The 17,444-nt window shown below is 38.2% G+C and overlaps 1 protein-coding gene across 1 annotated transcript; it reads left to right on the top strand.

The window, feature by feature from the left end:
- Positions 1–6,812: 6,812 nt before the first annotated feature.
- On the top strand, positions 6,813–17,013 carry LOC144522211 (acyl-CoA Delta-6 desaturase-like). Its single transcript, XM_078257110.1, has 13 exons — positions 6,813–6,974; positions 7,502–7,779; positions 11,438–11,548; positions 11,850–12,047; positions 12,124–12,225; positions 12,304–12,429; positions 12,524–12,584; positions 12,664–12,740; positions 12,916–13,013; positions 13,310–13,406; positions 13,492–13,571; positions 16,121–16,246; positions 16,496–17,013. Exons 2-13 carry the CDS (start codon positions 7,570–7,572, stop codon positions 16,545–16,547), a joined length of 1,338 nt encoding a protein of 445 aa, XP_078113236.1. The 5' UTR covers positions 6,813–6,974; positions 7,502–7,569; the 3' UTR covers positions 16,548–17,013.
- Positions 17,014–17,444: the final 431 nt, after the last annotated feature.

Raw genomic sequence — 17,444 nt, 5'->3', positions numbered from 1 at the left:
TGTCTATTTGGAGTATGCTAACATTTACTTTTTTATTGCAGATACTGTAGATAAACCCAAAGTGTTGTCATTATTGTATTGTATATGTTGTTTGTACACCATGTAACAATGGTCTAGAGTCAATACAATTCTGAATTTGAAAATATCGATCTCGACCAGCTACAACAATAAAATACTGCGTAAACATAAAGAGATCAATAAAAGAATCCAATAACACCGACAGGAGCCATTATTCTGCATAATGACAACTTTGATTTTGAAGTATATTTACTGATGATACTTTTACTAAAGTAACATTTTGGATGCAGGACTTTTACTTGTAGGCCTAACTACGGAAGCGTAGTGCTGCCATGCCTGAAAACGAAAAACGTATCAGTATCACGTTATTACGTGAAAAGTGTATTGTTATAACAAGATATTTTTTCCCTTTGAACAAGATATTTTCTCGTTATTACAACATACAAACTTATTACAAAATCAAGTTATAATAAGAACATTTTCCTGTTATTATAATATAGCTACTATTAATCATGTCATACCATGAAAGGTTTTGTGTTATAAGAATAAATTATCACGTTATATGTGAAACTTTTCATGTTATAACATGATAATCTATAGTATTGTAACATGTTACGTTTCACGTTATAACGTGATACTTTATCTTATTAGAACATGAAACTGTTTGAATGAAGACACGATGTGCGGACGGATAATCTGCAAAATATTATCATGTGAAAAAGTGAAAAGTTTCATGTAATAACATGATAATTTATTGTTATAACGTGAATGTTTTCACGTTATAACGTGATAAATAGTATATTGTAATAACAAGAACATTTTCTTGTTATAACTTGATAAGTTTGTATGTTGGAATAACGTGAAAATATCATATGAAAAACATCATTATTACAGTAACATTTTCACGTAATAACGTGATACTAATACATTTTTCTTTGTCAGCCATGGCAGCACTACGCTTCCTACTATGAATATTTTTATATTGTTGTAATGTTACTCCAACTAAAGGATCTAAATACTTGTTCCACAGCTGTAAATACATAATGATACATAACGCAGTGTAGTAAAAAAAAAGTAATACAGGTTTGTATCAAACACTCCAGACTTCAGCTATAGCAGGTTTTTATAGATTAAAAAGCTGTGACGATAGCCTCCTTGAGACTTTCTGTTCACACAAAACAGACACAAAAATAACCTGTAAACTGCTGCCAACCTTCACAGTGTTCAGTCTGAGAACCAATAGTAACCAACCGATAAGCAGTGTGGAGTAAAAGTCTAACCAAATGCCTATAACAAAGTAAAACATTTCTTATAGATCTACAGAATTTAATGACCCACCACCTCAGATAGTAAGATAAATAACAAAACCTACTAAAATGCAGTTCAGATTGTCAGGAATGTGACACGACTAAAATATATTCATACACTGTGGCTCAAAATAGCTCCACAATTTGGATGAGCCCAGAGCAAGTTTTAAATAAAAAAGGGCAACAGCAGTTACAGCACAAGCTAACTTTATCCAGTGGATGAATATTAACATCCTTTTCTAGTTATAACTGTGTAAAAATACTCTATTACAACTGCATACTAAGAGTATACTAAAACTAAGTACATTTACTCATCATATTTAATGAAGTCCTTACATGTTTTGAATGTAAAATATTAATCTTAAAAAGCAACTATAAAGTTTCAGCCATGAGATAAATGTAGTGCAGTAAAAAGTTAAATAAGTTGATTTGAAATGCAGAAGAGTAGAAATTCTCCCAAAATAGAAATACTCAGTACCAAGTAATACATGAAAATTGTACTAAATATAGGCCTACTTATTTACTTTATTGAATTTTTGACAATAGCAGACATGTTTTCTGATGGGCAGCCTGTTTTGTTGGTTGTAATACTGAAGAAAAGCCTAAAAAAGCTGCTGGGGTCAGATGTTGAGCGCTTCTGTCACCCTGATGAGCTGTGGCAGAAGAAGCGGACAAACAGGGAGACAGGCCGCACCCTGCTTGAGGATAATCCTGTCTGATATGCTGAGGACCAAAAGAGCTGATTTGCAAATTTCTGCATTGCATTCAAATGACCCTGAAATGACACAATGGACTGTAAGCAGCAGACAGACAGACAGAGACCCCGGGCGGTGAATGGATGTGACTGCTGAGATGAATGTGTTGAATGCAGATGCAGAAGCTCTGCATGACCCAGCCAGCATGGGAAACATATGGTAAGACAAAACAATAAAAAAAACTAAAACAAATGTAAACTTGAATGGTTGCTTTCCATCATCAAGAGCAAATCCTTAATAATCAAACATTACATTTGGGTTGTATGTCTGATTATAGGAACACATCTGCAGCATCTGCTGGTCAAAGAAAGAACTGCAACACATTCATAATATGTTGTTAACAATTACGTAAAACCATGCCCGGATTATCCATAAGGGCACTTGGGCCAGTGCCCAAGGGCACCAAACATTCACAACCAGTGGGGGGGCACCACATGAGACAGGCTTTAACAATATTTTCCGTAAATTGTTATATTATTCACTTGAAATTGTTGAAAGACCATACATTACTCGTTAATGAACACTAATTTAACAATAATAATAATAATAATAATAAATTATAAATAAATCAATATTACATGACCACTATGGTGCTTTCCGACCAGATAGTACTTGTACTTTTTAGAGGAAAAGTACACTTCTAAGCAGTTCTAAGAACTACTCTCCTCCAAAATCTTTTTTTCCGTTTGCATTCTCACTGGCCAAGTGGCCATAGGGACTGGTAGGAGGGGTAAGGGAGTGACGCAAGCACAGCAACGGTCTTTATAGCATTGTCACTAGACCTTAGCGCCACATACAACAACAACAAAGCAGCATCAAAGCCCGTCTACGGAAAGCTGTTTCACTCCCTATTCAGCCCCATTGTACGAAATTTGGTTGCAGTTCCACCAGAGTTCCACTGGGGGTGATTGTGGTCCAGTGCTAAATGAATGGGACTCTATGGAGCTAGACGGCTAAATTTGTTTCTTTCGCCTGATTGTCATTGAGAAATCTCAGATTTGATTGTAGTTTTTGCAAGTTCAACATGGATAATAGGTCAAAAGTTGAATGAACAAGTACTTATGCCCTTTCGATTTCTTACAGGTTGAGTCATTGTTGCCCATAACACGCCAGCATTCTGCTAATGAATGCTGATTGGTCAGTGAAGGACTGATTACGATCGGAGATCCCACTTGACGGCATCCGAAGCAGAACCAGAATGTCAGAGTGAATATTTCGGCGTGGTCTTTAAAACATTAGCAAACCTCTTTCTAGCACGTGTATTAACAGTTAATTTCTCACCTAAAACGTTGTCAGAAGTGAATTTACTGATGAATAAGATGGTGAAAATTATTAAAAATGTCCCGTTGTTGGTTGTTCCTCAGTCTGCAAGTTCCGAGTTGGCAGTGGGCGTGACTTAGAAGTTCAACCAATCAAGTACACCTAGGAAAAGGGAAAAGACCCTGCTCTGAAGTCATGGGTGTATTAAGAGAACTGGATACAGTAGGCGTATGTCAAGGATCCTTCCTTGGTAGGACTAATCCTTCCAATGTTCGGCGGGAAGCCCCGTACATTCCAATGAGAGTGCTCAAAAGCGCATAAAGCAAACATGGAGCTCGGCTCTTCCGCATTGTTGGCCCATAACGCTGGTTGGCTCACGATGGACATGAGCACTAGCAACAATTTGTTTGTGTTGTCGTTGCAACCGGTAGCAGCATGCACGTTCATGAGCTTCTCTCTCGTGTCTCTTACATCCACGGTAAACGTAGCTAGGGAACTCATGAACTTGCCATTTCATTGTCTAAAATATTCACCAACGTTAAACATTGTGTTTTCGTTGTTCCTGGTCGTTTACACGCTTAGCTAAATAAACGATAGATGTATTTAGACAACCAAGGAGATGTAATTATTATGTCGTGCTACTAGCTAGCTAGCTAGTAGGTTAGCCTGCAGTTTGGTGAACAGAGCTTCTCTTAATACATCCATGGCTTTATCTCTCATCCATGCTACAGGCTTTACAGCATACAGCCCTCGGATGTATCACACATATTGTATATAGCCAGTCATTGACATCAACAGTCAACGACAATGTTCATTATAATACTTCACTTTGCCATGTATTAATTAGTAATGCTTATCAAAATAAACGATGGATGTTTTGAGAAAACCATGGCGATGTAATCACTATGTCTGTAATGTTATCTATGTACAGTGTTACCGTTCTCCCATGCTAGCTACAGCTGATGTTAGCTACTAGCCGATAGCCCTGGCAGTTTTGGGAAACGCTAATGACGTTACATCCACGTAACAGGCTTTACAGCATACATCCATACATCCCTCGGATATATCATAAGATAATACCATGGATGTATTAATAGAACACATGGTGAATTACAGCCATTAGCTGCTGGAGCTACATCCATTAGATTATTACAGCTACAGGACTAAAAACAGTCATATGAGCATGTGCAGTGCAGGCGACGCGGGCGGGCACAGTCCCTCGGCTCTGCTCGCGCCCATTATGTGCGTTCATCATGCCAAATTTAATAATTATGGATTTGCTTCTAGTGAATGTTAAAAATGTTAAAAACGTGACGTTTTAAATAAGGACCCTTTACTTGTTCGGGCTGGTAAATTCATATACCCCGAAACAAATTATCCTCTGAAATATAGACGTTTCTTTCGCCATGCAAAGTCTATGTGAAAAGGCTTTCTGGGCCATGGGGTGCAGTACCACCGTTATCCGCTAAGCCCATGGTGGCTTTTAGACATGGTGCTATTCCTGGGGGCTTGTCTGAAGTAGGAGCTAAAAAAGTACGCTACTGCGGCCAGAGAAACTTCAAAATCCCCAAATTTTTCCTTTTTCCGTCAGAACACGACGAAAAAAGTGTTCTAGGAACGTATAGTTCTAATAACTGCAAAAATCCCTAATATAGGGGCTTTCTGACTTATACATAACTCAATATTACATGACCACTATCACTCCCCTCCTCAATCTGTCAGAGTTGAGTTGGTCCACAAGTACGGGCAAATGTATCATTTGGGGGATGGGGGGGTTAACAATAATCAAAAGTGGCCAGTTTAAACCCCCAAAATTGTTAATATTAAATTGTAAAATATTAACTGTTATAAAAATGGTAAGTGGTTGGCTTTCTTGATTCAATGTAATTGGCAAGCAAAGAAAAACATTTTTCACCCAAACCCCCCCACCTCTGGGTGAGACTTGGTTGCACCCAACCCTTCTCCGTGTTTTTCAAGCACGCAGCACAGTGGTGAGTTTATTCAGTATGCAGAGAAGTGTAAAAGACCGGTCCACAGTCTGAGCTTCTTTTCCTAGAACTCATATTTCTTTCAGAGGACTTTGTGTAATAAATCCATATTCTTAGATCTAATATTGATAGTCTTTTGTTCAAATCGTATTCATTTTCGGTCCTTTTATTGTCGTTAGCTGTGATGCTAAAGCAGTTTTAGCTTTCCCATGATGCTTTTGAAAGTTTTTGACCAATCAGAGCAATTGCTTTCAGGGCCCGTGAAATAAAGTCGGAAAAATACACATTTGACCGACCCACAATGCTGCAATATATAGTATTGATTTTGGCTTTCTGAATTGATAGACATTTTGAATTGAGACATTTTAATATAGTGCTCACTGTTCATATGCCTACATGTATGTAGTTGGATAAGTTAGTAAATTACATTTGAGAAATCCCTTATTATGTCTGATATTTTTGCCAGGAGGACAGCACCGGTAAAGGGGGGGGGGGGGCTTTGAGGTATAGTGCCCAGGGGCACCACATTGTCTTAATACGGGCCTGCGTAAGATCATACGCAAAAATAAAAATATTTATCACACTAAAATTACCAGTCTCCTTTTTTCAGGATGTAAAAAACATAGTTCAAGAGATGGCAACCACCATGTGCTTAAAATACAGTTATATTTCTGCTGACTGTGCTGGCTCTGTTTACTGGTCACTATAGTCCTGTTGAAGTCAAACATTTTAAGAAGCTGATTAATGCTCTGACACAAGAAAATGCATTTAAGATCCTTATTAATATTTGTAAAAGTATGTTGTCCCCACAAATATGCTGAAATTGGCCAATATTTGTTGTTTTCTTGCTAAGTTTATGCAAATGTTTAGCAGTTAAATGTGGGAAACGCAAAACATTATGAACCGTAAATTTACACTTATTTGCACATTTAGCAACTGCTCATGTTCATGTTTTACAACCAGGGGCGTCTGTCGGACTCGGGGGAGAAGGGGGACTGAGTCAAGGCCCACAAAATACCAGAATGAATGACCGTGGATGGGGAGGCGCTCATTGAGAATGCCCACAATGCACACAATTCTGGACTATGTTCATATATGAATTCTGCACCATGTTCATAATTGTGTTATGAACATGGAATGAACATGGAATTGTGTGCTACACCTGTGCTTACATCAAAGTAGAGAAAAGTAGTCACCTACTTTGCAACATTTGCAAAATAAATAAATAAAAGATTAAACTTCCACCATAGATAGATAGATAGATAGAATATTGTAACACACGGTCCATTATGATATAAAAATATGTAGCCTAATGGAGGATTCTGTAGAGGCGACTGTTTCCGTGTGAGCGCACAGACGAGACTGTGTGATATTCAGACGAGCTGCTTGTTGAGCCTATTGCACATCAGCCAGTGGTCCAGGATATACTGTACACCGATTGGCCCAGAAACCCTCGAATGATCGGCTCGGAATTTGTACTGAATGAGTGGGTGAATGAGTCCGTGAACATTTTAGGCAAGACAAGAGAATAGCTTTTTTGGGATGATTACTATATAACATGGGTCTGAACGGAACGAGAGCAAATAAAGTGAGCCGGCGTGTTAATGCGACTGAAACCCGGGGAGAGTAGCCAAAATCTGGATACTGTAAGTGTGAACTATTTTTAATCTTCCTAGCGGGCCTATACTGCCTGCCGCCCGCTATCTGCGATTTTTGTCCAACTAATTAATATACAGCTAGGCGATTAACGTTGATCGATAGACGGTCTGTGGTTTGATGTGTCTGTTTATGTCCTATTTTACACAATAACCGCATGAACTGCGACGTAGTATTACTTATGCGCTGCTGTAAAAAAACAAACAAAAAAACGCACTTGCAGGCTATAGATGCTTTCCAGTATTTTATAATATGAGGATGTGCACTCGGCGCCTATGGTGTATGTCGATACAGACAAATGATGCTCACGTGGAAATCCGCCCTGCTTCACCAACAGCCCCCAGCTTGTTGTCAGATTTCATCATCAATTATTAGTGAAGATGTTGCTCTGCTCTTTGTCTGACTTCACTTGTGTTACAACAATCAGCCAGTAGGAGTGCTGCTCCCTCTGCACAGTCTGTGACTGCACACTGTTAGAGAGGCGTTAACCACAACTTATTTTCCCTCTTACATCCAGGTGTCAAAGTTTGATGCTGACTGGCCCTTTAGTGTGCTGGTGGACCCAGGCCAGAGACAGCAGTGAGGATGGGAGGTGGAGGCCAGCTGACTGAGCCAGGAGAGCCGATCAGCGGGCGAGCTGCTGGTGTCTACACCTGGGAGGAGGTGCAGAGCCACTGCAACCGGAATGACCAGTGGCTGGTGATCAATCGAAAGGTTTACAACATCACACAGTGGGTCAAAAGACACCCAGGAGGGATTCGAGTCATCAGCCACTATGCTGGAGAGGATGCCACGGTATAATTGTTTAAATTATTATTATTTTCTTGAATATAAATATAACTTCTGAGGTAGGCCTACTTTACTTAAGTATTTCCATTTCATGTATACGTGATACTTCTACTCTACCACATTTCCGAGGAACATGTTGTACTTTTACCCTACTATATTTATCTGACAGCTAGGGTTGTTATTGATTAGATTCAGATTTGACATAAGTTTAGTTTAGTTTATTTGTTTCACAGAACATAAAAAACAAATTAAATTGAAGAAAAACAAAAATACATGTGAGGGTGTGGTAGAAACCTGTAGCGGCTTATATAAAAAACACAACCAAAGTACATACGCAAAATAATGTAGATGTAAAAAATCAAAAATACACTGACAAAAAATAACATGTAGACAAATAAAAATAATGACCATGTTTACAATAAAAACAACAGTTCATTAAGAGTTATCTTTTTTCCAAAATCACATGCTTTACACAGCAGGGCATTTCTAAGTCTATTTTTATACCTAGACAATGACAAGGAGGAATCCATTAAATGTAAATTTTCATTCCACAAAATAACTCAACTCAAATTTGATAGAGAACTATCTCCGGGATTTTTGTACAAGGGAATATGAAGATAATCAGCCTGTCTAGTTGGATAATAATGGAAATGTGAATTGTTAGCAAAATATAACTATAAGGTAATTTTGTTTTTGAACACAAATATACTGGTTTGAAGAATGTTAATGTCAAAAATAACTGCAACTTAAAAAGGAGTGGTGCACTTGGTGTAAAAGCTTTGGAGAAGGTTGCTAATCTAATGAACTTTTTCTGTAGCAACAATGTTTTGGACAGATATGTATTAGAGGTAGGCTACTCGCCCACGCAATATTACAGTATGTTAAATAAGGATAAAATAAGCTATAATATAATGTTAAGCAACAGGGACGTCACTAGGATTGAAAGACAGGGGGGGCTTAGCCCCGAGGCTATGCAAAACTTTCCCTTGCAAAATCTTACTTACAAACTCTAAAGTTAGCTTTTAGATACATCAAAGCTGCATGGGGGGGGTTTACTTCAGCCAGACTGTGCTGAGTTCTTCTTTAGGCCAAGACTTAACCGCTATCTATCTGCCCATGTAAATGTGTGGTAAAGTAATACCATACCTAATCCCTCTCTCTATTAGATAAGTTGCAGGTAAAAATAAGACTATTTAATTAGGGGTGTAACGATACACGTATTCGTATTGAACCGTTCGGTACAAGGCTTTCGGTTAGGTGCGCATTACAAACCGAACGATTCGTTGGACTAATCCTATTTAATTTTTTAAAAAAGAGCTTCAATTATGTGAAATATAATGTTCTCAGTGCCGCTGCACTCAACAAGGCAGCCCCACTGACAAAACAGGCAACATGTTGTCTGCCCTTCCCACTCCTAAAGAAAAACACACTACTCCAGTCAGGCATGATACGCTGAACTAGCTCGTTGCAATATGGTTGACAAGGATTTAAAGTATGTCTGAATTTAATAACCTGATGGCGAGATGAACAAAAGTCCTAGTATGTATTTATGTATCTATGTATGTATCTATGTATGCTCATATATAGCCTAGTCTCCATTTAGGCAACATCTACATAATTGTTTAATTTATTACAGCAAAGGAATACAGAAAGTTAAGTTGGTCAAAATCAAGCATAAATAATAAATATCATGAAATAATTTAGTTTAGGCTATGCCTTGGTGCCTCTCTCTCTCGCTCTCTCTCTCTCCTAAAATATCTTTCAGTATCCATTTGTTCAATGATTTGAAGGATATACTGGTACAATAGCATTAACAGTGACACTATGATATTTAGGGACTGATATTGTTTTAATACTATAGAGATAGCAGGCTATATTAATGGTAAAGAATAGAGAGCTTTGGATACCTTACTAGGCAAGCTATTTCTTGTATTTCACTCGTTTACACTAGCTAGAATATTGTTTTTTATAGCCAACTAAAATATCCCTTTATCTTTACCTCAAGTAAATGTAGCTGAAGTGAAGCAAGTAAAAGTCATTAACAACAACTTACAATTTCACTCTGTATCACTCACTGTGTGTGCAGTAGCAAGTCCAGACCAAACATTTGCGACGAGACAAGATAAATCCTGTAGCTACTTGCAGCATTCTGAAAGCTGCCAGTTTAAACCAATGAGAAGAGACAAGACGATGTATCAACTTCATAGCCATTGACTCTTTTTACTTCTGTCTAACTTTCGACTTTCTGGCTTTTTTGTAGCTGGATATATTATTTGTTGTTTCTAATTATGAATTTGGATAACGTTAATACAGTGAGATACTTGCTACAGTTGCATTTTGAGTCATAAATCGGCAAAAACAATATTTTATTTCTCAGATTTACTGCTTTGTTTTAATGCTGCCTCTCTCTCTTCAGTAACTCTCTACCTTGCTCGTCCACATACTGTTACTCGTAAGCCTCTCTCTAAAACACTGCCATTACGACCAGTTGACAGTTCGTGAAATAAAAATAAAACAGACTGCAGTGCACAACGACACCACCAGATGAATGGTGAAGGAAGATTTATTCCACGTAGTGAGTGATACAGAGTGCATTGTAAAAAAAAATAAAAAAAAAAATTTCATTATTATTTTTCTTATTATTAGCCTATTTGGGGGGGCTTAGGAACATTTTGGGGTAGCTTCAGCCCCCCTAAAATAGGCCTAGCGACGTCCCTGTTAAGCAACATTGTTTGTGTAGAAAGGCTCAAAACCAACATGTTCTCTCCAAGAGAGTTTATCATCAATCAAAATACCTAGATAGCAAGTTGATGAACTTTGGTTATTTCTTTATTAATAAAATGGAGTTTAACTTTTTCACTGTCAATTTTTTTATTTCCTGCAAATAACATGACATTAGACTTTTGGACATTTAGTGACAACTAATTTGATTGAAACCATAATGAATAATTTTGAGAGTTGTCAAATCTCTATTTGAGACAAAAAGGAAAATATGTTACGCTTTTAAAATCCAACACATTTTAAATATTAAGCCGGTGGCCCTTTTGGCTTGTGATTCATTTAGAAGAAAGCAGTGTATAGTTGGGCCTACTTGTCACATTTCAGATCTCTGAGTTGTTAATTCATTTTTCATCTACATTTTTAAATGGTTTCATTTAAATAACAGTTTGAGCCTCAGCTAGGTCAAATTATCCAATATTTTACGAAAGAAAATCATCATATACAGTATTAGAGAAAAGTCTGAAATCGAATACAAATCTGTGTAGCAGAACTTTGTTTCTTCTTCTGTGTCCCAGCAATCATCTCACGACCCCTCAGATTGATCTTGTGACCCTTTGAAGGGGCCTGGCTCCTAGGTTGGGAACCACTGACCTAAACTACAAATATTATATGAAGTAGTAAAGACAGCTTTACCTCAACCAGCATTAAAATGCTGCATACACACTGATGCATCAGTATCAACAACCTGATAATATATCATTCACAGGAGCCATATTTCTGCAGAAACAGTACTTTTACTTATGACACTTGTGAGTAGTTTTTGTTATAATACTTCTGTACTTTCACTTAATTATATTGGTTGAGTGCTCCTTCCACATCTGATCAAATGTTTATTTTTTTGTTTACTGCGTTACTGACAAGATCCTTCATTTCTGTTTCACAGGAGGCATTCACTGCTTTTCATCCAGATTTAAAGTTTGTGCAAAAGTTTCTGAAGCCGCTGCAGATTGGAGAGCTGGCAGCAACAGAGCCCAGCCAGGACCGAAACAAAAATGTGAGCACTCAGACTCCTCAAATAAAAAATATCTTGTGTAGCAGCTTTAGTGTCAGTGGGACAACATGGCAGGATGGATCCCATGTACAGAAACACCTGAGGAAAATGAGTAGGTCAGACCATTTACAGTTCTGTTATTAATGAGTCTTACAGTGTTCAGGCACATCTGAGAATCTGGAGAGAGTTTCTTTAGCTATTAAATGCTGTTAAATAACTCAACTAAAACTGCCTGAATGCCTTGTTTTTTTCTGATTCTTTTGAGCTTTACAGGATGTGTCTATTTCTTCTTCTCTGCTCTCAGGCAACCATCATACAGGATTTCCATACTTTACGTGCGCAGGTGGAGAGCGAGGGTCTGTTTCGAGCTCGGCCTTTGTTCTTCTGCCTCCATCTGGGTCACATCCTTCTGCTGGAGGCCCTCGCCTGGCTGATCATCTGGGTCTGGGGAACTAGCTGGACTCTGACCTTTCTGAGCGCCGTCATGTTAGCAACCACTCAGGTGATTCGAACATCATTATCTCATATTGTTGTTGACGAACTGTAAGTCAATGCCGGTTTCTCTTCATCTTCTGTAGTTGCAGGCTGGATGGCTGCAGCATGACTTTGGCCACCTGTCTGTCTTCAAGAAGTCCAGCTGGAATCACTTGTTGCACAAGTTTGTCATTGGTCATTTGAAGGTAATTGGTATTCTCAACCGTATCATAATCATATTTATTTCAGAAATTTTGCACAGACATTAAAGTTTTTTTTTTCAGGGAGCGTCTGCCAACTGGTGGAATCACCGGCATTTCCAGCATCATGCTAAACCCAACATCTTGAGTAAGGACCCTGATGTCAACATGTTGCACGCCTTTGTAGTTGGAGCAACTCAACCAGTGGAGGCAAGTAACTGATTTCCTAAAACAGCTCTTAAACATATAGTATTAAATCTTTCACCAACTGCTAATTCTAACTCTGTATTTCTCTCTGTTGCAGTATGGCATAAAAAAGATCAAATATATGCCCTATCACCACCAACACAAGTACTTCTTTCTCGGTATGTTTCTTGGAGTCATTTAAAAGAGTGAAACAATGAAAACTTTACAGGAATAATGGTTTTCTTTTCCATCTTTTAGTTGGACCACCGCTTCTCATTCCAGTTTACTTCCACATTCAAATAATACACACCATGATTTCCCGCCGCGACTGGGTGGTAAGATGCCATCTTCTGAGTGTTACAGTGCAGATTATATTAAGATTAGTTTTTTTCAACGCTGAAAGCGACCGCTGCGTTGAGGAGTAAACCTCTATATTTGGGCGCCTGCTCTACCAGGTGAGCTAACCAGGCGCCCTTCAGGGAGTCATATTAACCTTCCTTTCTTTTGAAGGATCTGGCTTGGTCTTTGTCTTACTACCTGCGCTACTTGTGCTGTTCTATACCCATGTTTGGCCTGTTTGGCTCAGTGGTGTTCATCAGCTTTGTCAGGTAACAACCCTGACACACACTTAGAGTACCATAATGGTATACTGCCATCAAACCACACACACACACACACACTCTCACATATCGCTCTCTCACACAAGGATACGCAGTCATTATCACTACAACTTACAGTAAAGGGCTGAATAGAAAAGTCATGATGGAGAGGGATTAACATCAGTGAATCTGGCAATCTAAAAGTTCAATCATGAATTACTCACATACTAACTTAAATAACCCCATTAGTTTCAATGTACAAACCCTTTATAAAGATCAAGGTGTTGTGTTGTTATGAATGACAGGTTTTTGGAGAGTCACGGGTTTGTGTGGGTGACTCAGATGAATCATCTGCCCATGGACATCGACCACGAGAAGAACCAGGACTGGCTGTCCATGCAGGTACCTGGTTTATTAGGAAACAGTCTACAGTTTGCCACTGTGCTGCTCATGTGTAACCCCACATTTGTCTTGTCCTCTACTTTAGTTACAAGCCACCTGTAATATAAAGCAGTCCCTCTTCAACGACTGGTTCAGCGGACACCTCAACTTTCAAATCGAACACCAGTGAGTGAATGGTTGAGTCTAAGGAGAACTCTTGAAACTAATATGAGAAATGATAATTCTATAGATATAAAAAGGCAGTAAATGTTCATCAAACTTCTCTGAATGTTTTTATTCCAGTAGAGATCCAAACATTTTTAATGATAAGATATGTCTGTCTAAATTTTAGAGAAATGTGTACAAAATAATTTCAATATTTTACACAGCACAGTGTTTAGTTACCAACTGTTGAGTCGGAGTTAAAGGTGCAATATGTAATACTGACAGCTAGTGTTTAAAATAGTTACTGCAGTACAAATTCAAAATACTGGAGAGAGTCGTCTCCCCCGCCCCCTCCTGCCCAGACTCGAAGTTCACGGAGGTTGCCAGGCTGAGACCGCAGCATCCACAACAATGTTGCTAGATGCTTGTCTCACATAGCCAGACATTTTCACAGCACAGCAAGTAGCTAACGTTAGATGATGGCTATATTGACAGTCATAAAAGCCCGTGCTCACGCGGAGCTCTGTACCCAACTGAACACACTTTCGGCATAGAGTTAAGGTATGAGCCGCTAAAAACACAACAACCTCGCCGTCCTCTCCACCCGAAGGACAGACACACTTCCTTAGAATTGCGGTAGGAACCGCTAAAAATAACACTACCTTGCCGTCCTCTCCACCCGACTGAACACACTTTATTGGCTTAAAATTACAGCAACAATCGCTGAACACACTGCAAACTCACGGCCCTCTCTTCCCGATTTACAGCCCCCCTCTCTTGGGTTAAAATAACTCACCATTGTCGGCTATGGCTGCCGAACAGGCTACACGTTGTAAACAGTAGTGGACTGCTTGCCTAGTCCTCCGGATAATGTTAGCAGGGTTAGCATGGCATTGTTAGTCAGGACCAGTCGGAATCACTTTACTGGCTGTGTCTCAATTGTTGTTGCGATTAACCAACTTGGGTACTCAAGCTATATAAATATAAAATACACAAAAGTTGAATTGACATAAAATGCCCGTCCCTTGTAGCCGTGATAAATTAGCCTGAAGCTAATGCTTAGCCTACCTATTCAGGAGTAATTTAGCCAACTCGGCGTCCTTTTGGGCTCTAAGCTGTCTCCATCTTTCAAATACATCTCCAATATTTACCCGGGCTTTGTTACGTCTCTGGCAGTGGTGTAATCTAATGTATTGTAGTGGGTATACTGTACTGTATATAAATATATTGGCCTATATATACATATGGGCCAGAATCTGCCTTTCAAAAGGAGAAAATACTGGCATTAGCATTGTTGTCAGTAAAGATAGTATTTCAACTTAGCATGTTTCCTTAATATCTGATGACGCATTGGGGTCATTTTTGGATTTATTACAGTAAATATATTACATATTGGACCTTTAAGTCTCAAGTCCCCAGTGTTCGAGCCCGATGAGTCACCATTACCTGAGTTTGAGTCGAGTCACAAGTCCAGAGGATAGCGACTCAAATCGGACTTGAGTCCAGGACTCAACTTCAACTTTCAACTTTATTTTTGTCCCCAAAAATGAAGGCAATTGGTTTTCCTGCAAGGTACAATACATGAAAAACAACATAGTCATACAATTCAGAAGGAGATGGGGTGGTAGACTACAAAGTCTACCACACCCATCAAGGGACAAAGTCTACCACCTGTCCCTTGATGATACTACTCTCAGGGGTTGATGGCTTGTGCCTAAAATCAATACTCATGTCCTTAGTTTTTGTTACATTCAGTTGAAGTAGGTTAATGCACTGTCACACCACTGTACGAACTCATCAACAACAGGACCATGGCTGTTTTCACCAGCATGAAGAAGACTGACTATGACAGAGTCGCCTGCGAACTTCAAAATTAATCTGTTGTCATTAGTATAGAGTAGCGGAGAAAGGACACAGCCCTGAGGGGACCCTGTAATATAGTTATATAATAATAATAATATAATATAGTTATCACTTAAGAAAATAGTGTGTGGCGTCGGACTGGGGGGAAAAAGGGGACTGAGTACCCTGGGCCCAAAAAGATGCTAGAATGAATAACAGTGGATGCGGTGAGGGGCCCACAGAAAATGCTTTTCTACAGGGCCCAGAATTTTGTGCTACGCCCCTGACACCTTCACTCATAGTAAGAAGGTGATTGAGAAAATTGGTTCTCAGAGCCTTCAATAAATAATATTTATTTATATTTATAGGACCAGACTGTTTTATGTTTTAAACTGATATAAATTCTGCTTTTCATTCAGTTAACTGTGAGCATGAATTCAATAAACTCAAACTTTAAAGGGAAGACTAGACAGGAAAAAGATACAACTGTTCTGTAGTTTGTAAAAACATAAATTAAAATATTTCTTTATTTCCAGTGAAATGAAAGTGGGGTGATTGAATTGCCATTTCTGTGTTGTAAAAAGTCTTTTGAAGTTTGGTGAAACATGGTTCATCATACTGAACAGTATTTTCTTCGAATTGTTATTATTATTTATTTAAATTTAAAACACAATTGTTGAGACATGTTTTATGCTGATGGATGCCTTCTGTTCCTTTTGTCTCTGGAGTTTGTTTCCAACAATGCCGCGCCACAACTACCACCTGGTGGCCCCGCTGGTCCGTGCACTGTGTGAGAAACATGGGATTCCTTACCAGGTGAAAACATTGCAGCAGGGCTTCGCTGATGTTTTCAGGTAAGTCCAAAAATAATAGTAGTATTATTATAGTATTATTTACTGCCAGGATTAGACAAGGTGAGGTTGTCGAAAAAAATAAGACATTATTCAATCTGACAAAACAAAGGAATGAACCTAAAGTGCAACTGACTGAATAATGAAGACAAAATGAGGTGACAATTTAATATAAATCTCTTGCAGAACAAGATTAATAATGAACCGCTTGCCTGATATATGTGTGTATTTTTGTTCTCATTTTATTTTCAGGTCACTGAAACACTCGGGCGACCTCTGGCTTGATGCATATCTGCATAAATGACAACTTTTATTCTTTGCACAGTACCTACAAGGACTGATGTGTTTTCCTCTCTTCTGCATCATACATTGATTGTATCTGTTTGGTTTTATAATCCAGTTAATAGTGTGGGATTTATCTTTTCCTAGTGTTGAGGTTATAGTTCCGTTTTTTTCAGATTCTGTGCCAGATTTTTAGTGCTCACAGGATTTCTCTGATTTGCCTTACAGTGTCTTGAACAACAGTAGTATGGCGTTATATATATATATACAATTGTGAAAAGTGATTGTCAGGTATTTAATGTGATGTTTTTTCATTATCAATCATGTGATACAGTTTGAACAATAAAATATGACAATTATGCGGACAAGTGACAAATTGTGTAATTGAGGATTATTTAAAGTTACTGTACTTAATTTAACTTCCTTCTTTACTTGCAACTCTTATTCTGGTTTTACAGTATGAAATAAAGGAACTGTATTGACTGGTTCTCTACCTCTGGTATTTTAATCCAGTGACAAATACAAGAATTATGTACAAAAAAGTTTATTTTTGATTAAATTGTTTTATTTAATATTTACAACCCCTTGAATGTTTTGTCTACATCTTTATTTAATTATTCATATCAGAACAACATAGTCTCATATATTCCTTATTATTCCTGTGTGTCTGTGCAGTTTACACTGCAAAATATCATGCTGCATACATCAGTCTCATACACATTAATGACAGCATCTCACTGTTATTCACAATAACTTCATGCAGGATTATTGACTGTTTCTCTTGTCAGAATGTCTGAATTTTGATTATAAACAGCAACATTATTTATATTAATACCTACTGCTGATCTGCAATTACCAACCAGCATGAGACTACTTCTGACAGAGCATGTTTTATTATTTATTTTACTTGTAAACATCG

The sequence above is a fragment of the Sander vitreus genome, chromosome 8 (genome assembly GCF_031162955.1).
Source record: "Sander vitreus isolate 19-12246 chromosome 8, sanVit1, whole genome shotgun sequence".
NCBI classification, from domain to species: domain Eukaryota; kingdom Metazoa; phylum Chordata; class Actinopteri; order Perciformes; family Percidae; genus Sander; species Sander vitreus.
Note: the sequence above shows the minus strand (reverse complement) of the source record. Positions and strands in the feature narration are given on the sequence as shown.